This window comes from Theropithecus gelada, chromosome 6 (genome assembly GCF_003255815.1).
Source record: "Theropithecus gelada isolate Dixy chromosome 6, Tgel_1.0, whole genome shotgun sequence".
Taxonomy (NCBI): Eukaryota; Metazoa; Chordata; class Mammalia; order Primates; family Cercopithecidae; genus Theropithecus; species Theropithecus gelada.
This window is the reverse complement of record NC_037673.1, coordinates 16,967,136-16,991,496: the sequence shown is the minus strand read 5'-3', so window position 1 is coordinate 16,991,496 and position 24,361 is coordinate 16,967,136. Positions and strand designations below refer to the sequence as shown.

The window sequence follows — 24,361 nt, the reverse complement described above, 5'->3', positions numbered from 1 at the left end:
GGACTGTCATGACAAAATACCACAGACTGGATGGCGTAGACAACAGACATTTATTTTCTCATAGTTGTGGAGGCTGGAAGTCCACGATCAAGGAGTTGGTGGGGTTAGTTTCTCCTGTGGCCTCTCTCTGGGGCTTGCGCTCTCACTGCACACCTTCTCACTGCATCCTCATATGGCCTCTGGTGTGTGAGCATCCGTCACATCTCTTCGTGTGTCCAAATCCCCCTCCCTTTTTTTTTTCCCTGAGACAGAGTGTCGCTCTGTTGCCCAGGCTGTAGTGCAATGGTGTGATCTCAGCTCACTGCAGCCTCTACCTCCCGGGTTCAAGGAATTCTCCTGTCTCAGCCTCCTGAGTAGCTGGGATTACAGGTGCACACCCCCACACACGGCTAATTTTTGTATTTTTAGTAGAGACAGGGTTTCACCATGTTGGTCAGGCTGGTCTCCAACTCCTGACCTCATGATCCGCCCCCGTCAGCCTCCCAAAGTGCTGGGATTACAGGCATGAGCCATCGCGGCTGGCCAAATCTCTTCTTTTTCCGTCGCCCAGGCTGGAGTGCAGTGGCACGATCTCAGCTGACTGCAAGCTCTGCCTCCCGGGTTTACGCCATTCTCCTGCCTCAGCCTCCCGAGTAGCTGGGACTACAGGCGCCTGCACCTTGCCCGGCTAGTTTTTTGTATTTTTCAGTAGAGACGGGGTTTCCCCAGGTTAGCCAGGATGGTCCCGATCTCCTGACCTCGTGATCCGCCCGTCTCGGCCTCCCAAAGTGCTGGATTACAGGCTTGAGCCACTGTGCCCGGCCAAATCTCCTCTTCTTATAGGGACAGCGGTCAGATTGGATTGGGGCCCACCCTAACAGCCTTATTGTAACCTCATTATCTCTTTGAAGACCCTATTTGCAAATCCAGTGACATTTTGAGGTACTAGGTGTTAAGGCTTCAACATATGAATTTGGAGGGGGATATAATTCAGGCCATAAGGGATACTATAAATTAAAGCTCTAAATCAGCATTTTTAAAACAGGCTGTTGCCCGTAATCCCAGCAGTTTGGGAGGCCGAGGTAGGAAGATTGCTTGAGACCAGGATTTTGAGGCCAGCCTGGGCAACATAGGGAGACCCTGTCTCTACAAAAATTTAAAAAATAAATCCAAGTGCAGTGGTGCACACCTCTGGTCCCAGCTACTTGGGAGGCTGACGTGGGAGGATCACTTGAGCCCAGGAGGTCAACGCTGCAGTAAGCAGTAAGCAGTGATTGCACTACTGCACTCCAGCCTGGACAACAGAGTGAGACCCTGTCTCAAAACACAACAAAAAACAAAACAAAACAAAAATAGAATAAACTGTGCTCCTGTTTATGAGTTTATGAATTCTCAGAGGAGATTCCACTTTTCACACCAAATCAAGGCCTACGTTGACAAGTATTTTTGTCAGGACGTTTGACAAGAGTTGGGGATTTTCAGTGCTGTGAATTTCTGAGGGTGTAGCCTCTTGAGGGTTCCTGCTTTAGGCAAGAATCTCAGCAGTGACTGAGACCTGGGCTCCTGTTCCTCATTCGCTGGGGAATCACTTGCTATTTGGGGTTTTGCCTTGACTTCCTTTGGGGCTTTTGTGGATTTCCCTTACCTTCTTCTGAGCTGATTTATAATGTTTTTAAGGACACTCTTTGGAGGAACAATTTTTGATTTACAGAAAAGTGGCAAAGATAGTACAGAGAGTTCCTTGTATTGTATTGACATCCTACATTTCCTTGGACCATTTGTCAAAACTGAGAAACTGACATGGGTACATCACCAAGAGCTAATCCCTAGATTGCACTCAGATTCCATTAGTTTTCCACAAATGTCCTTTTTCTGTTCCAAGATCCCACCGTACATTTAGTCATCAGGTCTCCTTACCTTCCTTAGTATGTGACAGTTTCTCGATCCTTCTTCCTTACCTTTCCTTTCTTTCTTTCTCTCTTTTTTTTTTTTTTTTTGACAGAGTCTTACTCTGTCGCCAGGCTGGAGTGCAATGGCGCGATCTCGGCTCACTGCAACCTCTGCCTCCCAGGTTCAAGTGATTCTCCTGCCTCAGCCTCCTGAGTAGCTGGGACTACAAGCGCGTGCCATCACAACCAGCTAATTTTTTATTTTTAGTAGAGATGGGGTTTCACCATGTTGGCCAGGATGGTTTTGATCTCCTGACCTCGTGTTACACCTGCCTCAGCCTCCCAAAGTGCTGGGATTACAGGTGTGAGCCACTGTGCCCAGCCCCTTTCTTATTTTCAATGACCTTGACAATGTGAGGAATACTAGTCAGGCATTTCGTAGAATGTCCCTTAATTTGGACATATGTGCACATATATGAATTTTATTTTTATGTATTTTTTTGAGACAGAGTCTCACTCTGTTGCCAGGCTGTAGTGCAATGGCACTATCTCAGCTCACTGCAACCTCCACCTTCGGGTTCTAGCGATTCTCCTGCCTCAGCCTCCTAAGTACTTGGGATTACAGGCGCCTGCCACCATGCCCGGTTAAATTTTGTATTTTTAGTAGAAACGAGGTTTCACCATATTGGCCAGGCTGGTCTCGAATTCCTGACCTAAAGTAATCTGCCCGCCACAGCCTACCAAAGTGCCATATATGAACTTTAAAGGATGCCTAGTGGTCATACTGAGGCTATTGAGGTGCATGGGGGAAGAAATGCTACCAAGTAATGCCACGTGGTGCTGGAAGAGGAAGTTTCTACTCTTGGATTCTACAAGTTACCCAATACGCCACACGTAAATTCATTTCCCCTTGAGTCTCACTTGGCTAAATAAAATAATAATAATTTTTTTTTTTTTTTTTTTTTTTTTTTTTTGAGGCGGAGTCTTCACTCTGTCCCCCAGGCTGGAGTGCAGTGGCACCATCTCGGCTCACTGCAAGCTCCGCCTCCCGGGTTCGCGCCATTCTCCTGCCTCAGCCTCCCGAGTAGCTGGGACTACAGGCGCCCGCCACCGCGCCCGGCTAATTTTTTTTGTATTTTAGTAGAGACGGGGTTTCACCTTGTTAGCCAGGATGGTCTCGATCTCCTGACCTCGTGATCCGCCCGCCTCGGCCTCCCAAAGTGCAGGGATTACAGGCGTGAGCCACCGCGCCCGGCATAAAATAATAATAAATTTTTTAAAGTAAATTCATTTCCCCTCTTAAGTTTGCCAGGGTTGGTTTTTCTTGCTTAATTCAAAGAACCCAGTGACTAATTCGGAACCCCTAACGTATTACCCAGTTACTCTTCCCACAACCCCTGGCCCTGCCCCGTGTCCCCCCAACTCCCCTACCTCCCTTACCCCACTCTTGTCTGTTTTCTGGTGACATAAAATTTATTACTTTTTTTTTTTTTTTTTTTTGAGACAGAGTCTTGCTCTGTTGCCCAGGCTGAAGTGCAGTGGCCGGATCTCGGCTCACTGCAAGCTCCGCCTCCCGGGTTTACGTCATTCTCCTGCCTCAGCCTCCTGAGTAGCTGGGACTACAGGTGCCCGCCACCTCGCCTGGCTAGTTTTTTGTATTTTTTAGTAGAGACGGGGTTTCACCGTGTTAGCCAGGATGGTCTCGATCTCCTGACCTTGTGATCCGCCCGCCTCGGCCTCCCAAAGTGCTGGGATTACAGGCTTGAGCCACCGCGCCCGGCCTATTATATTCTTAATATTTTAAGATTCCTGCAAAACTCATCAGGACTTTTCCCGTTTACATCATTCTCTGCACTTATTCAAATGCCAGCGCCAAGACCAGAGGTAGTTTTATGGTTTGCTGGGCTTTGCTTTCTGTTCACATTTCTCTGTTTGTTCTGGGGCAGTGTCTGGAACCAGGGAGCTTGGAATGGGAGGGTGGAGGCAGAATGAGTCTCAGCAGAACTCTATGGCTCAAGGGTTGAAGAGGCGTGGAGTTGTTTCCAACCAAGGTAAGTGGACAGGGTCAAAAAGAGAAAGCTGTGGGGGGGAAAGGTTTCCAGCCCAGGTGAGAGTGGTCCCAGCTACAAAGACACAAATTCACCTGCTTCCCCCGGCAGGCGGGCTGCCTCAAAGCACCCTGCCCCCAGCAGGCAGAACGCAAACCTTGGACCCAGTGAAACTTGTCCTAGTCATTGTCCTAACAAAGAGCAAATAGTTTTTCTTTTTTTCTTTTTTTTTTTTTTTTTTTGAGACGGAGTCTCACTCTGTCGCCCAGGCTGGAGTGCAGTGGCCGGATCTCAGCTCACTGCAAGCTCCGCCTCCCAGGTTCACGCCATTCTCCTGCCTCAGCCTCCCGAGTAGCTGGGACTACAGGCGCCCGCCGCCTCGCCCGGCTAGTTTTTTGTATTTTTAGTAGAGACGGGGTTTCACCGTGTTAGCCAGGATGGTCTCGATCTCCTGACCTCGTGATCCGCCCGTCTCGGCCTCCCAAAGTGCTGGGATTACAGGCTTGAGCCACCGCGCCCGGCCGTCTTTTTTCTTTTTTGAGATTAGGTCTTGCTCTGTCACCCAGGCTGGAGTGCAGTGGCGCGATCATAACTTACTGCAGCCTAAAACTCCTGGGCTCAAGCAATTCTTCCATCTCTGCCTCTTCACTAATTTTTTTTTTTTTTTTTTTTTTTTAGACGGAGTCTCGCTCTGTCGCCCAGGCTGGAGTGCAGTGGCCAGATCTCAGCTCACTGCAAGCTCCGCCTCCCGGGTTCACGCCATTCTCCGGCCTCAGCCTCCCGAGTAGCTGGGACTACAGGCCCTGCCACCTCGCCCGGCTATTTTTTGTATTTCTTAGTAGAGACGGGGTTTCACCGTGTTAGCCAGGATGGTCTCGATCTCCTGACCTCGTGATCCACCCATCTCGGCCTCCCAAAGTGCTGGGATTACAGGCTTGAGCCACCGCGCCCGGCCACTAATTTTTATTTTTATTTTTATTTTTTCGGTAGAGACAGGGTCTTGCTTTGTTGCCCAGGCTGGTGCTGAACTCCTGGACTCAAGCAATCTGCCCGCCTCAGCTTCCCAAAGTGCTGGGATTACAGGCATGAGCCACTGCTTCTGTCTGGGAACTGATATTTTTGTGCTTCCACTATGTGGCAGGCACTGCCTTGAAGAGTTTTACCTGTCTGATCTAATCCTCAAGATGCTGAGAAATAGGTGGAGGTAATTTCCCAGCTTTACAGTAAACAAAGTGCCAAGGACTGAGTTGCAGAGCTGGGAAGTCTGATTTTGAACCTACTTCTGTCTTACATTGAAGTTTATGTCCTTTCCAGGCAAGACGGGGCAGAAGAAAGAGGGTAGCTTGAGAAACCTCATGGAGCTATAGGCCATAGGTCAACAGTGGGATCTTGGAAAATGAACTTGAATTCTGTGAGTGGAGGTTTCCCCATGTATAAAATGGGTAGAATGAAACCTCCCTCACTGGGCTGACGTGAACTTGAAAGAATATGATACAGGCCGGGTGCGGTGGCTCACACCTGTAATCCCACCACTTTGGGAGGCCGAGGTGGGTGGATCACGAGGTCAGGAGATCGAGACCATCCTGGCTAACATGGTGAAACCCCGTCTCTACTAAGAATACAAAAAAATTAGCCAGGTGTAGTGGTGTGTGCCTGTAGTCCCAGCTACTCAGGAGGCTGAGGCAGGAGAATAGCATGAACCCGGGAGGTGGGGCTTGCAGCGAGCCGAGATCACGTCACTGCACTCCAGCCTGGGTGACAGAGTGAGACTCCATCTCACAAAAGAAAATAAAAAGAATGTAATGCAAGAGAAGCATGCAGAGCAGTGCCTGGCATAATGCTAGCTCTTCTTAACATACTGTAGCCTTGGCCTGGTGCGGTGGCTCACATCTGTCATCACAGCACTTTGGGAGGCTGAGATGGGCAGATTGCTTTAGATCAGAAGTTCGAGACCAGCCTGGCCAACATGGTGAAACCCTGTCTCTACTAAAAACACAAAAAATTACCTGGGCGTGGTGGCACATGCCTGTAATCCCAGCTACTCAGGAGGCTGAGGCAGGAGAATTGCTTGAACCCAGGAGGCGGTGGTTGCAGTGAGCTGGGATAGTGCCACTGCACTCCAGCCTGGGCAACAAAGTGAGACTCTGTCTCAAAAAAAAAAAGTGTGTATATATATATATAGACACACACACACACACACACACACACACAAACACACATATATACTGCAGCCTTTATAATGAATAGTAATACTAGGAGCAGGAGTAGTATTCTTAGGTTTGCACTCAAGTCTTTCAGTTGACAATGCTGTCATTCCTTTGTTCCCACTCTTTTATTTATATAATAGCCACAGGCATTGTGGGTGCCGAGGACACAGTAGAGAATAAAACAGACAAATTTTCTGCTCTCAAGGAGCTGACTTCCTAACTTTTCCCTATTACATTTCCCTGACAATAAACACAATTATACTTCCCTGACAATAAACACAGTGTATTTGTCTGTTCTTGTACTGCTATGAAGAAATACCTGAGACTGGGTAATTTATACAGAAAGAGTTTATTTTATATATTTATTTTTTTGAGATAGAGTCTCACTCTTATTGCCCAGGCTGGAGTGCAGTGGCACGATCTCGGCTCACTGCAACCTCCACCTCCTGAGTTCAAGCAATTCTCCTGCCTCAGCCTCCTGAGTAGCTGGGACTACAGGCATGTGCCACCACGCCCGGCTAATTTTTGTATTTTTTAGTAGAGATGGGGGTTCACCATGTTGGCAAGGCTGGTCTCGAACTCCTGACCTTGGGTGATCTGCCCACCTCAGGTGATCCGCCCGCCTTGGCCTCCCAAAGTGCTGGGATTATAGGCGTGAGCCACCATGCCCAGCCAAGAAAAGAGGTTTAATTGGCTCAGGGTTCTACAGGCTGTACAGGAAGCATGGCAGCATCTACTTCTGGGGAGGCCTCAGAGAGCTTTTACCCAGGAAGGCAAAGCAGGAGCAGGTGTCTTACATGGCAGGAGCAGGACCAAGGTGGACGGGGTACATGACATGGCACACACTTTTCTTTTTTTTTTTTTTTTTTGAGACAGAGTCTCACTCTCTTGCCCAGGCTGGAGTGCAGTAGGTGCGATCTTGGCTCACTGAAACCTCTGCCTCCCGGTTTCAAGCAATTCTCCTGCCTCAGCCTCCTGAGTAGCTGGGAATTACAGGCATGTGCCACCGCATCTGGTTAATTTTTGTATTTTTAGTAGACGTGAAGTTTCACCATGTTGGCCAGGTTAGTTTTGAACTCCTGACCTCAAGTGATCGGCTTGCCTCGCATCCCAAAGTGCTGGGATTGCAGGCATGAGCCACTGCACCTGGCCTGTGCCATACACTTCCCCGTCTACTGCCCGAGATGGAGTCTAGCTATGTCACCCAGGCTGGAGTGCAGTGGCGTGATCTCGGCTCACTCCAACCTCCGCCACCCGGGTTCAAGCGATTCTCCTGCCTCAGCCTCCTGAGTAGCTGGGATTACAGGCACCTGCCACCACACCAACCTAATTTTTGTATTTTTAGTAGAGACGGGGTTTCACTGTGTTGGCCAGACTGGTCTGGAAGTCTTGACCTCGTGATCCACCCACCTCGGCCTCCCAAAGTGCTGGGATTACAAGAGTGAGCCACCATGCTCAGCCTTTGTCACACACTTTTAAACAACCTGATATCACAAGACCTCACTCACTATCTCAACACAGTACCAGGGGAAAATCTGCCCCTATGATCCAATCACCCCACCAGGCCCCACCTCCAACACTGGAGATTACAATTTGACATAAGATTTGGGTGGAGATACAGGTTCAAACCATGTCACATGAAAACACTACAAACAAGTAACCGGGGATCAGCACACCTCTTCTTAAATGAAGAGACAATAAATACTTGTTAGACTTTGAAGGCCATATGGTCTCTGTTGCAACTACTCAACTCTGCCATCAGAGTGAAAAACAGTCTTGAGGCCGGGCATGGTGGCTCAAGCCTGTAATCCCTGCACTTTGGGAGGCCAAGACGGGTGGATCACGAGGTCAGGAGATCGAGACCATCCTGGCTAACAAAGTGAAACCCCGTCTCTACTAAAAAATACAAAAAACTAGCTGGGCGAGGGGGCGGGCACCTGTAGTCCCAGCTACTCGGGAGGCTGAGGCAGGAGAATGGCATAAACCTGGGAGGCAGAGCTTGCAGTGAGCTGAGATCTGGCCACTGCACTCCAGCCTGGATGACAGAGCGAGACGCCGTCTCAGGAAAAAAAAAAAAAAAAAAAAAAAAAAAAAGGCCACAATGGAAAACAGTCCGGCAGTTCTTCAAAAAGTTAAACATAGAATTACCATGTAATTCAGTAATTCCACCTCTAAGTATGTTCCCCAAATAATTGAAAACAGGTACATGAATGTTCATAATAGCACTATTGACAGTAGCCCCAAAGGGAAAACAACCCAAATGTCCATCAACTGACGAATGGATTTTAAAAATGAGTTATATTCATATAATGCAAGGGTATCCAATCTTTTGGCTTCCTTGGGCTGCACTGGAAGAAAAATTGTCTAGGGTCACACATAAAATACACTAACGATATAGCTGATGAGTTAAAAAAAAATTGCAAAAAAAAATCTCATAATGTTTTAGGAAAGTTTACAAATTTTTGTTGGGTGGTATTCAAAGTCATCTTGGGTCACAGGTTGGACAAGCTTGATATAATGGAATATTACTCAGGCAATAAAAAGGAATGAAGTTACAACATGGATGAACCTTGCAAACACTATACTGAACGAAAGAAGCCAGTTTAAAAGGTCACCTATTGCATGATTCCATTCACATGAAATATCCAGAATAGGCAAATCCACAAAGACAGAAAGCAAATGAGTGGTTAATGGAGGCTAGGGGTTGACAGGAATCAGAGAAGTAACAAGCATTGGTTTACTCTTGGAAGGATGAAAATATTCTAGAACTAGAGAGTGGTGATGCTTGTACAACACTGTGAATGTACCAAATGCCACTGAATGGTACACTTGAGAATGGTAAATTTGGAGTTATGTGAATTTTACCCTTCCCTCTCCCCTCAGTAGCCACAGATTCCTTGCAATTCCTTCCATCAAGAGAGTCTGGGATCTGGGCCAAGCACCGTGGCTCACGCCTGAAATCACAGCACTTTGGAAGGCCAAAGCAGGCAGATTGCTTGAGTCAGGAGTTCGAGACCATCCTGGCCAACACGGTGCAACACTGTCTTTACTAAAAATACAAAAAAGAAAAAAAAAAAAAAAGAAAAATTAGCCAAGCATGGTGGACTAAGGCAGGAGAATCGCTTGAACCCGGAAGGCCACTGTACTCCAGCCTGGGTGACAGGGTGAGAACCTGTCTCAAAAAAAAAAGAAAAAGAAAAAAGAGTCTGGGGTCTGAGATCTGGGGTCTGGGCTGGCTTTATGTCAGGTTTTGACCAATTAAATATGGCAGAAGCAACTGCACAAGTTCTCGAAAGGTCTTGCAGCTTTTGCTGTCACCCTAATGCACTCCTGAGACTGTCGTGGTGTAAAGAAAGGCCACGTGGAGAGAGTGAACCAGCTATCCAAGCATCCCCGTGAGCTCCTGTGCCTGTGTGAGAGGCCATCCTAGATCACAAGACACAGCCAAGCAGCTAACTGACAGAAGTCACCGAGAGAGCCCAGATAACAGCACAGAGGTCAAGCCCCATCAAGCCACAGAATTGTAAGAAATAACAAGTCATTGTCTTCAGCCACTTAGTTTTAGGTGGCTTGTTATGCAAAAACAGACAACTAACACAAAGAGTATGTCACTATGCACATTTACCATAGTTTGCTTAACCAATCTCCTTCTGAGAGGCTTTTAGGTTGTGTCCAGGTTTTTAACTTTTCTTTTTTCTTTCTTTCTTTTTTTTGAGACAGAATTTCACTCGTCACCCAAGCCGGAGTGCAAAGGCGCGATCTCGGCTCACTGTAACCTCTGCCTCCTGGGTTCAAGCAATTCTCCTGCCCCAGCCTCTCGGGTAGCTGGGATTACTGGCACGCGCCACCAGGCCCAGCAAATTTTTTTGGTATTTTTAGTAGAGACGGGGTTTTACCATGTTGGCTAGGCTGGTCTCCAACTTCTGACCCTCAGGTGATCTGCCTGTCCTGGCCTCCCAAAGTGCTGGGATGACAGGCGTGAGCTACCGCGCTCAGCCAGGTTTTTAACTTTTCTAAACAATTTTATCCTGGATATTCTTATATAAACAACTCTGTGCACTTAACCGATTTTTCCTAATACTTCAGCAGCACACACTTGCATTTGATGGAAGCTCTGGAAATAAAAAATCCAAAAATATTCTCAACGCATTCCAGAAGCAAAATTAATAGTGGTGATTTCAGGCAATTTTCAGTGGGGAAAACAAAGCCTCACTAACAAGAGTTTGCATAAAATTGGCCCTGTGATGAACCCCATGAATCTTAGTCCCAACTTTCTTGGATGGCCAGCCTCTTGTTTTGTATCGCTCTTCAGTGCATATTATTTTTGTTTTGTTTTGTATTGCTTCCCTTTGGGTGGGTGGGATCCCTGGAGATGTACATAATTTGATTTTAAAAACTATGAGAACATACCTCTGCCATGACCTGAGCCACTGAAACTGATGCTCTGAGTCTCCCTGGTCTCCTCATAGTTTGTTTTCTAGATTAAACCCATGAATGAGGGTATTGATCAATAAAACCGAAGTCACATATATACAGCAAGGAAGGCTTTGATGGGGATAGACTTGCCTGTGTATAAGATCATCAAAATATTTATGGCAGCTCTGAAAGACAGATACCCTCTCATTACGGTGACTGAATTACGACTATTCCATTAATAAATACAGGGAAGTTGATAGAAGCTGATGGGAGAGTGAAGAAGGTTTTGAAGTGTGAGAAGAACCTCACTAGGAAAAATTCAACAAAGGGTTGGAAATGTAGTTGGGATTTCTTCTTCTTGTTCTTCTTCTTTTCTTTTTCTTTTTCTTTTTTTTTTTTTTTTGAGACAGGGTCTGGCTCTGTGGCCCAGGCTAGAATGCAGTGGTGCTATCTCCACTTACTGCAACCTCCAACTCCCAGGCTCAAGTGATCCTCCCAAGCAGCTGGGACTAACAGGCATGTGCCACCACACCTAGCTAATTTTGTTGTTGCTGTTGTTGTTGTAGAGATGGCGTTTTTCTTTGTTGCCCAAGCTAGTCTCAAACTGCTAAGCTCAAGCAATCCACCTGCCTCAGTCTCCCAAAGTGCTAGGATTACAGGGATGAGCCACTGTGCCTGGCCTGTGGCTGGGACTTCTTACAGCTTGAGTTATAGATTTGGGGATCATTTAAGAAGATATGGCAGGTGAAGTACAGAGAATTAATGGTGAGAACATAAGAATGGGGGGGAAGAACACGTGCTCGGAATCCATCATACTTCGGAGGGAGAAGGAGAAGAGGAGCCTGCAAGGGGGAGAAAGTGGTCAAAGAGATGGGAGAGCCAAACAAATGCAAGGTCACAAAAGCTAAAAAGAACCAGCTTCATGATTTGTGGCACCCTGTGCAAAATGAAAAGGCAGAGCCCTTTGTTCAACAACTATTAAGAATATTGGCTGGGCATAGTGGCTCATGCCTGTAATCCCAGCATTTTGGGAGGCTGAGGCAGGGGAATCACCTGAGGTTAGGAGTTGGAGACCAGCCTGGGCAACATGGTGTAAACCCATCTCTACTAAAAATACAAAAAATTAGCCTGGCGTGGTGGCGGGCGCCTGTAATCCCAGCTACTGGGGAGGCTGAGGCAGGAGAACTGTTTGAACTGGGGAGGTTGCAGTGAGCCGAGATTGCGCACCCTTGCACTTCAGCCTGGGCAACGAGTAAAATTCTGTCTGGGAAAAAAAAAAAAAAAAACCCGGCTGGGCGCAGCGGCTCACACCTGTAATCCCAGCACTTTGGGAGGCCGAGGCGGGCGGATCACAAGGTCAGGAGATCGAGATCATCCTGGCTAACACGGTGAAACCCCGACTCTACTAAAAATAGAAAAAATTAGCCGGACATGATGGCGGGCGCCTGTAGTCCCAGCTACTCGGGAGGCTGAGGCAGGAGAATGGCGTGAACCCGGGAGGCGGAGCTTGCAGTGAGCCAAGACTCTGCCACTGCACTCCAGCCTGGGCCACAGAACCAGACTCCGTCTCGAAAAAAAAAAAAAAAATGCCAGGCGCGGTGACGCAAGCCTGTAATCTCAGCACTTTGGGAGGTTGAGGTGGGCAGCTCATGAGGTCAGGAGATCGAGACAATCCTTATTAACAAAAACCCCGTCTCTATTAAAAATACAAAAAATTAGCCGGGCGTTGTGGCATGTGCCTGTCGTCCCAGCTACTCGGGAGACTGAGGCAGGAGAGTCACTTGAACCCAGGAGGCGGAGGGTGCAATGAGCCAAGATCACACCATTGCACTCTAGCCTGGGCGACAGAGCAAGGCTCCGTCTCAAAACAAAACAAAACAAAACAAAATATATATATATATTAGGCTGGGTGTGGTGGCTCATGCCTGTAATCCCAGCACTTTGGGAGGCCGAGGCGAGTGGATCACTTGAGGTCAGGAGTTCAAGAGCAGCCCGGCCAACATGGTAAAACCTCATCTCTAGTAAAAATACAGAAATTAGCTGGGTATAGTGGCACGTGCCTGTAATCCTAGCTACTTGGGAGGCTGAGGCATAAGAATTGCTTGAACCCAGGGGGTGGAGGTGGTTGCAGTAAGCGGAGATCATGCCACTGCATTCCTGCCTGGGTGACAGAGTGAGACTGAGTCTCATTTAAAAAAAAAAAAAAAAATTAATGGCCATTGCAGTGGCTCCACACCTGTAATCCCAGTGTTTTGGGAGGCCAAGGTGGGAGGATTTCTTGAGGCCAGGAGTTCAAGGTTGCAGTCAGCTATGATTGTGCCACTGTACCCTCTGTCTCTAAAATAAAAATTCTTTTGTGCTCACTTTGGCAGCATATATACTAAAATTAAAGCAAGACAGAGAAGATGAGCATGGCCCCTGCTCAAGGATGACACACAAATTCATGAAGTGTTTTATATTTTTAAATAATGTAAATATACATATTGAAAACTTTTCAGGCCAGTCACGGTGGCTCATGCCTGTAATCCCAGCACTTTGGGAGGCCGAGGCAGGTGGATCACCCGAGGTCAGGAATTTGAGATCAGCCTGGCTAACATGGTGAAACCCTGTCTCTACTAAAAATACAAATAATTAACTGGGTGTGGTGGCAGGCGCCTGTAGTTCCAGCTACTCAGGAGTCTGAGGCAGGAGAATCACTTGAACCCAGGAGGCAGAGGCTGCAGTGAGTGGAGATCATGCCATTGCACTCCAGCTTGGGCGACAGGAGTGAAACTTGGTCTCAAGAAAATAAAATAAAATAATGTGGGTATGTATTTACTTATTTTTGAGACTGAATCTCGCTCTGTCACCCAGGCTAGAGTGCAGTGGCGCAAACTTGGCTCACTGCAAGCTCTGCCTCCCGGGTTCACGCCATTCTCCTGCCTCAGCGCCTCGAGTAGCTGGGACTACAGGCGCTAATTTTTTGCATTTTTAATAGAGATGGGGTTTAATTGTGTTAGTCAGGATGGTCTCGATTTTCCTACCTTGTGATCCGCCCGCCTCGGCCTCCCAAAGTGCTGGGATTATAGGCATGAGCTACCATGCCCGGCAATTATTTTCATTTTTAATTATTATCAGTACATAATGCATATATTTAGGGGGTACATGTAATGTGTGGATACAGGCATACAATATGTAATAATTGCATTATTTGTAATTGTGATCAGGGTATTCATCGCCTCAAGGATTTATCTTTTCTTTGTGTTATGGACATTATAATTCCACCCTTTCAGTTATTTAAAAATATGCAATAAATTATTGTTGCTATAGTCACCCTGTTGTGCTATCAAATACTAGTTCTTCATTCATCCTATTAAGAAAAAGTTGTATTTGCTGTCATCTGATGCCTAACAAAAAAATAAGTAAATAAATACATAAAATAATTTGAAGATAGGAACAACAGAATGTTAAACCATGCCTGAGGAGCTTAGGGCTCTGTGCAGTTAACTATATGGGTTGCACACCTATGAAGCTTGCCCTGAAGCTAAGAAGTTAGAGAATTTTTAAAGAGGGGATGTCAAGGAGAGTGAAATTGGAGAACAGGCTGTTGAATTTGATGATCTGAGGTTACAGTGACTTTCAAAAGAGTAGGGTGGGGGACAAAAATCAGATCATGAGGGGTTTAAGGGTTGATTGCTTGGAGGATGAAGTACAGTAGCGAAAAGTTGGGCATTTGAAGAGAGATGGTCCAATAGTTCAGAGAGCAATTGGGTTAACGAGCAGCTGTTTTCAAACAGAGCCAACACAATCATGTTTATTGGCTTGGATACTGAGCGGGAAAGGCTGAAGATGCAAGCAAGAGGAATAAGGGAGGACACAAGGTTTGGAAGTGGCAAACATGTTGCGATTAACAATAATGGTAGAGAGATGATAAACTTTACGGTCAGTCTCTGAACCACCCTGGAGTAATGGAAGAGAGAGGGTCATAAAAGCACAAAAACATCCAGAGAGAAAGCGAGATGTCAAACACAGCTCCAAGTGGGCTTAATCATTAGGGAGCTTTTCAGGGTTTCAGGGATTTTTGTACTTTTATCTTTATTATACGCAACGGGACCAGCCCCAAACATGAAAACTGATTAATTTGTGAAACTAACACTCCATGATTTTTGTAGGATATCACCTGTAGGAGGCATTCTTGCTGTAGTTTGAAGTGATGGGGATTTAGTTAGAATTAACTGTCCATCACAGGCTCTCTGATGAGGTGAATGACATCCTGGCCCTAGCTCATCTTGTAGAGAAATACGACTGCTGGCAGAAATGAGTTCTTCCAGTGTCTTATCCCCATTTCAGTTCTATGTTTATTCTTCTGTTCTTAATTCTATTACAATGTGAAACATTTCAGGTATTTTCCCCAAAATGTGTTCTGTTGAAACCACCTACAGTTGTTTTCAATTTCAGCAGGAAAAAAAAAAAATTCTCTTGAGGATTTCTGAATTCTAAGTTATGAGAAATAAAAGAAGCACTTGTGTAAAAATTTAAAGCACATTAAAAAAAATTCCCTTTTGTTTGTCCGAGAAGACAAAAACATTTGATGTTTTAAACATCCAAGAGGGTGAGCCCAAAGCATGGACTGCCGTTTAGTTAAGCATGAAAGGACTTTAGAATTGTCAGTTATTAACTTCTAATTTGTGTGAAAGAAACTTTGAGAACTTTCCCTTTCTGAAACTAGTAATTAAGCCATTATCCTAACAGGCGCAATTAAGGGGTGAGTATTTAATAATAATTTAGAAAAAAAAGATAATGGAAAAGACTCTACACCCCAAGACACATCAAGACAAGGAATGGCAGCAGCAGCAACAACAAAAGGAACTCAATTTGAATTCACAAAGGAAATTAGACAACCCGTTTCAACTAAAAACAAACTGTTGGTAGAGAACAAAAACAGAAGATTGTTACTACTTAACTCACAAATATACATATGCAACTCTCCCTTTCACTGGGGAAATGATCCAATCAGTATTAAAATTTTGTTGACTGTGGATTAATGTATGCCACTAAATAAGATAATTTAACTTGAGCTTTTGGGGTGTTTTATTTTGAAAATGTCATACTGTGTCAGTCTGGAAGACAGGTAGGACAGTTGAGACGGACCTTTGCCTCACAGAAACGCACTCATCCTCCTATTATTACCATGCTTGTGCCTCTGTCACTTCTCAGAGGGCAGGGTTTAATCGTTTTAGCCTAAACTGCTTTGTCCAGTGGTTAGCACAACTCTCTCAGAGGAAGCACTTAAATTTTAAGAAATGGTAACAAGAGTGGATATTCTTAGAAATCTATTGATTTAAAACGCTTCCCAGTCTCTGTCCAATCCCGTCAAAGCCCTTATAAATTTAACATGCTGCTTTTTAACAACTGATTCAACCCAAATACTTGAGGGTTAGATATCTTATTTAGAACATGCATTTTGCTGTTCAGCAAGTAAGAGTCTTGCTGCCACAGCTTATCTTACTCCTTTTTGAGAATATGGGGATATACAGAAAAGCTGATGAATTCTGATAACCTAAAGTGGCGATTTGCAAACTCTGAACTGGTTATCTGGGTGCAAATTCTTTCAATATAATCCACAGGTAAAGAAATAAAAAATGCAAATTCTTAGGTAATCAATTTGCCACAGAGATTAGGAGTCAGTTTTTTTTTTTTTTTTTTTTTTTAGCAACTGATAAGGTGATCTAGGGGTCAACATTTATAAAACATTGATGTAAGTTTTTTTAAAAAAAACTTTTTTACCCTGTTAACTTATGATGTAAGCTTTTTGAAGAAATAAAATGATTCAGTAAAATCTAAACTTTACATATTGGATCTGGCTCACGATTCTTTGTGAGTCAAATTGGGGGCCAATTATTAACAATATCTTCTTAATTGTCAGGAAAATCACTTTTAAAAAATTAGTAGACTTTAAAAAAAAAAGTTTTAGGCTTGCATACAAATTGGGCAAAAACTACCGAGAGTGTTCATAGACTCCTAGCCCCTCACCCTCACTTGTCCCTATTATTAACATGTTGCATTAGTGTGGTACATTTGCTATAACTGACGAGCCGATATGGAAAGTGACTCCTGAAATGACATGGCAAGGTTGCCTAACGTATCAGTGGCTGGGCTGATGCTGGGAACAAAGTCACACCCACACTCTCACTTCAACAATCTCCCTGGTGATTTCTCTGGCAGAGATGTTGTGTGCAGATTAATACCATAATGACTGTAATTGTTCTGCTCCAGTATCTGAACACCAGTGGTTGCAGGACCTATTCGACTAAGCACTTTGATTGGTGCCTGGGATTGTTGGTATTTCTCCTGACTCCATCTTCACTTTCCTTGTCACCTTGGACACAAGCTTTAATGGCTCAGAGCCTGAAGCGTGTAAACCTGTGAAACAGAACAACATTGCACAATATTAACTAATTTACACCTTGACTCTATCTAAAGGGAAGTGAGGTGGGAGCAATGATATTGACGGTGAAGAACTGGACTGGCATAAGTTACAAACATGCTTGACTTTCCCCATAAGGATTACAGAAGGATGTTTCATTCATTCATTCATTCATTCATGCTGTAAGACAGCCTGGGGATACTCATTTTAAAGCACAGTCCTTCCCGCAAGGAGCCACTATTCTCCCAACTGTGTATAAGAAGGACACCAAGAGAAAGACCCTTATAACATTATATAGGTTCCCCAACTGTCTTAGGAATGAATCCTAGAGTGGGCATCTAGCCCAGTGCTTAGGGGGAGCTTGGGTGGGGTGAGTGGAGTAGCATCTTTGGGAAGGGTTCCTTCCCCTGGAAGATGTGACTTTGTGAGCTGAGTTTTAAAGGTTGAGTAGCAGTTGGCAAATTCCCTGGAGAGAGCATCTCAACTCTTTTGTACTGAAGAACCAGCCATTTTTGTTCCCAGTCCGCCAGGTACCAATACACTGCGGCGCCAGGTGTGACTCACCACGTGAGTTTGACAACACCCAAACTGGTTTATACTCGGTTCAAAGAGTCCACTGATCATGTGCTTGGATGTCGTGGTATTATTACATTGCTACAAAAGTTTACTCTTAATTTCTCTACTTGTTACAGACAAGCCTTCGTTCAGCACAGGACCAGATAGCATCTGATGGGCACCTGGAAGCCTGTTAGAAAAGCAGATTGTTCCAGCCTGCGTTCTAACAAGGTCCCCAGGTGACCCTCGCACAGCATAAAGTTAAAAGAACTGCCCTAGAGGAAACGGGACTCAGTACCAGGTGGGTTTGATCATTCATCCATCTCAGTGCCATCTGCCATCTCTGCTTCCTTGAGGTTTAGGAAAAGGGTCACATTTTTAAAGGTGATATTGGCCACGTCCCCTTCCAGTTTCAAAACTGCATTTCCCCGCTGTTAGGCAAACGTCTTATGCAAACCCGACTGCAGGAGAGAAACTCAACACGGGAATGCAACTTCCAGAAATTCTGATTAGCCTCCGTCTTCCCCTTTGATCTGGCCCCGCAGCCCGGGCAGCTCCGCTGACCGCGCTTCCTTGAGATCGCTCGTCTGCCGGGCTGCATTAATGAGATTCGTGTTGAGCCGGTTCCAGGGTCTGCTAAACATCAAAGGCACAAAAGAAGCCCCTAGTTCCTTCTCCCCCTCCCCTCTAAGTGATTATTTAGTCTCTCTCTGCAGAGGGAAGAGTCAAATCCCCCGCCCACGCCGAGATGGGGAGACCTGGAGAAACACGCGACCCCCTCCGGAGTCCGCTACAGAGCCTGCGGCTGCTTGGGGCGCAGAGTGGGCGGGGCCTGGGTGGTAATGGGGCGGGGCGCTCCGCCCGGGCGGGGCCAGACGGTGTGGAAGCGCGGGCGGGGTTGGCGGACGGCCAAGCTCCTGGGGCGGGGCCGGGTGCGGGAGGGCGGGGCCGGGTGCGGGAGGGCGGGGCGAGGTCGCCGGGCTGCAGTCCCGCGGGCGAGAGCTGGCTGAGCCGCGGCGCGGGACTGCTCACCTCCGGAGCGCTCGCGCGGGGATCGCGTCTCTGGCTCACTTTGCGGCCCGCTGTCCTCCTGCCCGCCTCGAGGGTCCCCGGCCGGAGCGCAGAGGGAGGGGGCCGCGCTCGCCAGCACCCCGCCGCCCTCCCCCGCTTGGGGGAAGAATGTGCCACCAGCTGTTCTCCGCTCGCGAGCGCTGCGCCCAGTAGTGAGGAACTTGGAGGAAGAAGAGACAAAGGCTGCCGTCGGGACGGGCGAGTTAGAGACTTGGGTTTGGGCGAACAAAAGGTGAGAAGGACAAGAAGGGACGGGGCAATGGCAGCGGGGGAGCCCCGCGGGCGCGCGTTTCCAAGAGTGGCGCCGTGACACGCATGGTTTCCCCGGACCCGCGGCGGCGCTGACTTCCGCGAGCCGGAGCGGCACTCGGTAAATCCGGGACTGCGCTGGAACAATGGATAACTTCTTCACCGAGGTGAGTGCGCTCCCAGTCCGACCTGGCCTCCGGAGCCCAGGGAAGGAGGCGACTGCCCACCACGCCGCGCGCCCTGGGTACTTTTCCCTGAGCCCGGGAGGGCGCAACTTTCTGGGAGTCTCCTGAAAACACCCCCCGTCCCCCCCGCGGAGTCTCTGATGAGTAAGCCCAGGCAGGTTTTGTTTCGTCCTGTCCCGCGCTCGCACTTTGCTCCGGGAGGTAGCGAAGGTGCGTTTCCGTTGGCGTGGGTGGCTGGCTCTCGGGGCGCCCCGGGACACCCCGCGCCAGGTGAGGCGGCGCGCGCCAGGGCCCGGGCGGGGCGATCCGCCCGCTCGACTGCCCGGGTGCAGGAAGCCCAATAAAATGTTCAGCGGGGACCTGCCTTTCTCCAAGAAAGGTCTGGTCTGGTATTTCCTTTGCAAAACGTGCGGGCTTCCTGTGCAGGGGTTCAAACACTTCCAGAGGAGACGGCTTAATGAAGTGTGAGAAGGAGAGGCAAGGGTTTAATCAGTCACTGTTTTCCTTGCCTGCCGAACCTTGGAGACTGAAGTTCTTTGCTCGCCGAGAAGTGCTCTTTTAAGGCTTGGGACAATTCCAGACCCTGGGATCAAAAGATGATATATTTGTGTGGAGTGTCCATGCAGATTTTGAATTCGAATGTAAAGAAAATTCGTTTAGGGCTAACAATGGCTATTTAAATAGATGAAACGGATGCCCTCTTTAGGGTCGTTGAGGGTGGGACACTGAAACTTAACTTTAGAGCCCTGTGTCCCCCCTCTGGGATCGAGAGTTACTGTGGTTTCTTGGCTCCCTTTCCTTTCTTGGTTGTGTTTATTTAATAAATTCTGTTTAAGTTTGAGGTTTGAAGTGGCTCAAAGTAAACTTAGTTGAGTTGAGAGAGTCTGATGTGATTTTCGTTGAAAGCCAGGGCATGTTTTTTGAGTGCAGAACCGCCTTGGAGTCTTCCAGCAAATCAGATTGATGAGGGCTTGCCTCTGTGTTAGCCGACTTGGTTTATCTGATTTAATTGGATATAATATTTCAAGTCATTCTGCTTTCTGCATGCTCACTGACTATTCTCAGACAGCTATTCATACTGGCCAAAGTGATAAATGCATTCTTGTTTAGTAGTCGTATCTTGTTTTTAAAAGTGGTATTTCAGATGTGATACCCACATTCATTGTGGAAGGAAGACTAGAAAGGAATTATCCATCAATACATATTTTTCCTTTTTTTAAGAAAGTGAAATATATATAATTATGAGACGCTAGCATTTTCTAGTCCATAGACCTTTATTTTTATGCTTGTCAAAAGGCACCAGAACTTTCTGTAAGAGTTGCACGTTGTCCAGTGGTAAAGGACCCTCGGGCTGCAGTGAGTTCCGGTGTTTAATTGCTTGCATCTGTAAGAAAAAGGAGGCCCTGCCCCTAGGGCAATGATTCTTAACTTTGTTGTTTTTGTTTTTGTGTTCTCGGTCCCTTAGAAAATCTGATGAAAATACAGAAATTTGTATTCAGTTTGCAGGGATCGCAGTCCTCCTGCAGTCTGTCTGAGCACCACGGGGGTCCGTGACTCCCCTTGGGGAGGACTCTGCCCCCTAGTGCAAGTGGGGGAAACATCAGGATAACGCGCTACAGCGTCCTGATCTCGTGTTACCCGGTGAGACTTTGACTTTTCAAAGTACTGTCTTCGTCTTGCACTGGATACCTTAGTTCAGTATAAAGGCGCCTGGTTGTTGGATTTTATTTCTGTGATCAATATCATTTTGCAGTAGGCCATTAGCGATCTTCTACTCTCTCCTCTTCATTTTGTAGACAGAATCTTAACCCAAAGATATGAGTAAGTCCCTTGCCGAGCTTTGAAGAGCTTGTTCACGAATCCAGAGCCTTTTTCCTTTGCTGCTCGTGACTTTGGTATTTCTGGGAAATTTTCGCTTATTTAAGGCTATACTTTCAATCTTGTGATGTATGTGTATTACAATGTTAATTTCTAATCAGCCATGACATTTCCACCCTTAAACCTAATCACTTTGAGAGAGAAGGAAGCAGGGCCGGTCAGAGAGGCTAAATAGTGAGATATTAATTGTAGACACATTCCTAACATAGATCCCAGCTCCCCTTTTTGTCTCTCATGTCTTGTAACACAGCATCCTTTTATTAAATTGTCCGGTGAAGAAAATGCTGTAATGTCCTGTTAGAATAGAAACAGTGAGTGTGGAAGTGATGTATTCCCAAGGACAGCTAAATTGGCCTCCTTATCACTAAGTAGAATCCTGTTCTCTGCTTAACTTTTCCTATTGTGGCTTAGGGGTAAATGACTTGTTGCTTGTTGGACAACAGTTTAAAGCCAGTGCTAACAATTGGGGGAAAAAGTACTGAATGAGATGTTGTATATTTAGTCTGGTGTATGAATAGCCAAATAATAAGGAAATGGGAGCTGCCTGTGATTCGCAGCTGCTATTTCTAGCTAGACCAGGGTTTCTCAAACCTGGTACCATTGCTGAGTAATTCTTTGCTGGAGGCTGTCCTGTGTGTTGTAGGAGGTTAAACGCATCCCTGGACTCTACTCACCAGTTGTTAACCCTATCCCCCATTGTGACAACCGGAAAGGTCTGCAGACATTGCTGAATGACAGGGGAGCAGAATCACTCCCAGTTGAGATCCACTGAGACCTGTGAAGCAGTTACCTGGCAGTATTAATTCCTATTTGTGTTGCAGGCACAGCCTTGTCTGCACTTGCCTGTTTTAAATAGGATTTGGCTAGGTGTGGTGGCTCATGCCTGTAATCCCAGCACTTTGGGAGGCCGAGGCGGGAGAATTGCTTGAGCCCGGGAGTTCAAGACCAGCTGGGGCAACATGGTGAAACCTCATCTCTGCAAAACTTAGCTGGGTGTGGTGGTGCGTACCTGTAGTTCCAGCCAGTCTGGAGGCTGAGGTGAGCCTAGGAGGTCCAGGCTGCAGTGAGCCATGATTGTGCCACTGCACTCCAGAGTAACAAACCCTGTCTCACAAAATAGACTCTTACTGCCTGCTAGATTGATTGATTGATTAGATAGATAGATAGATGATAGATAGATAGATAGATAGATAGACAGATAGATAGATCCTACTGCCCGCCGGATGGATGGATGGATGGATGGATAGATAGATAGATAGATAGATAGATAGATAAGATAGATCGATCCTACTGCCCGCCAGGGGGAAGCTTGCAAAGCTTGTGCCTGTCAGCTGACAGCTGCTGACTTCAAAATGTTCTCCAGGATTAGAGAAACTGAGCATGCCACATTCCTCAGTTTGTTTCTTCATGGGCTTCATCAGAATTTTATGGCTTGTGTGTATGCTTTGGGGAAGCTTGTTTTTTCAGCATTTCTAAGTAAGTTGATAAATTTACTTCAACCAGAAACTAAGTTTAGATGTGTCTGTAACCAGAAGCAATAATAATAAAAAAGCAAACAGAAAAGGGTCAACCAGCAAAGTGGCAAGGCTACTGTGCAAACTTATGTTGATGTGCTGAAGTGGACACTGTTTTCATGTCCTCAGGGCCAAGTACAGTGCCTGCAATATAGTAGGGGCCAGTAACTACCAAATGAACTTGACCTTTCTGTTTCCCTGTTAGACAGAGGTGGGGCGTATCTGTTCAAATACAAGATATTTGAGGATTATTAGTGAGACTAATCAAACACTTTGATTTTCAGAATAAATATGTAAAATGTACATAAGATACAAATACAAATATAGAAAGCAGGTATTAATGTTTAATGGATAAGTTAGAAATTATTAGTGGAAAATATTCCAGACATACTTATTTCTTACAGTCTGGTTCACTCTGGATTAGAACAAACATCATTCTAAAGATGTGAAGTGGAAACACCAACCTCTTCTACTTGGGAAGGGACTGTGGTTGTGGTTGGTTATCTGGAGTTGTTCAAATAGCTTTTTAAGTGAGTAGAGTTCCCAAGCCTATTTTCCCCCCATTTGGTAGTGTATTTTTTTTGTTTGTTTGTTTGTAATCTACTGACATCTTTTCTTGTTAGAGAAAAATACAGATATTGGTATTTTTGGCAGCTTTCTCTCCTCACCCTCGATCATCTCTCCATGTGTAAAGGGGAACTGCTGAGGACTTCTTGTATCACCAGTTCCTGAAGGCAACCCCTTTGATGACTATAAAATCATAATCAGAAAATTAGCTGGGTCCCTTTCCCTTTTCTCAAAATGGAAATATAGTGTGTTGCCTTTTCTCTGTAGTTGGAAAAGATTTCTATTGTCAAGTACTCATTTTTTTTGGCCCCTGCCATGTTGGGGACAGCAAAGCCAGGGGGAGCAGCTGCAGCAGGACAGTTGTTGCAGCAGGAGCAGTGAGCTGTCTGGCCCGGGTGGGCAGAGTAGGACTGCTTCCTCAGTCCATATCATATGGCCAGCTGTTCCTGCAAAATCAGGCACAAACCAGGAACAAGCTGGCATGGGCAGGTCCTTCACTGTTTAACCAGAGTGGTGGAGGGAGAGCGCAGTGTTTGCTTTTCCAGTTTAGCTGGCTTTAAGTGTACTTACCTTCGAAGATGTCAACCTTGAACGTGCTGTTCTGCTGTTGCAATTGCTAGGACATGGAGTATCTTAGTATTATTACTATTATCATTATTATTGTTTTGAGACGGAATTTTGCTCTTGTTGCCCAGGCTGGAGTGCAATGGAGCGATCTCTGCTCACTGCAACCTCTGCCTCCCGGGGTCAAGTGATTCTCCTGCCTGAGCCTCCCCAGTAGCTGGGATTGCTGGGATTACAGGCATGCGCCACCACGCCTGGCTAATTTTGTATTTTTTGTTTCTTTTCTTTTTTTTTTTTTTTTTTTTGAGACGGAGTCTTGCTCAGTCACCCAGGCTGGAGTGCGGTGGCCTGATCTCGGCTCACTGCAAGCTCTGCCTCCTGGGTTCTCGCCATTCTCCTGCCTCAGCCTCCCAAGTAGCTGGGACTACAGGCGCCCGCCACCACACCCGGCTAGTTTTTTGTATTTTTAGTAGAGACGGGGTTTCACCATGTTAGCCAGGATGGTCTCGATCTCCTGACCTCGTGATCCGCCTGTCTCGGCCTCCCAAAGTGCTAGGATTACAGGCTTGAGCCACCGTGCCCGGCCTAATTTCGTATTTTTAATAGAGATAGGGTTTCTCCATGTTGGTCAGGCTGGTCTCGAACTCCTGACCTCAGGTGATCTGTCCTCCATGGCTTCTCAAAGTGCTGGGATTACAGGCGTGAGCCACCACGCCCAGCCGGAGTACCTTATTATTAGTGAATTTCAACAGTTTGGATTTAGAGTAACTGATAGGTAACATTTTCATGTCACTAGCTTGCAGGGGACGTTCAAGAATGAGCCTCCGGTGAAG

At 46.4% G+C, this 24,361-nt stretch overlaps 1 protein-coding gene and 1 non-coding gene across 3 annotated transcripts in view; both read left to right on the top strand.

Moving 5' to 3' along the window:
- The first annotated feature begins 12,895 nt into the window (after positions 1 to 12,895).
- LOC112627159 lies at positions 12,896 to 13,002 on the top strand. The gene has a single exon (XR_003120029.1). It is a non-coding gene; the product is annotated as a U6 spliceosomal RNA (small nuclear RNA).
- A 5,495-nt stretch (positions 13,003 to 18,497) lies between these two features.
- Positions 18,498 to 24,361, top strand: part of MYO10 (myosin X) — a 276,883-nt gene continuing 271,019 nt past the window's right edge. The window contains exon 1 of one of the 2 annotated variants that reach the window (XM_025387276.1): positions 18,498 to 18,987. In XM_025387276.1, coding sequence (XP_025243061.1) covers positions 18,967 to 18,987 — 21 coding nt within the window. In that variant the 5' untranslated portion in view covers positions 18,498 to 18,966. The remainder of the gene's footprint in view (positions 18,988 to 24,361) is intronic. The other variant, XM_025387279.1, reaches the window with a different exon arrangement.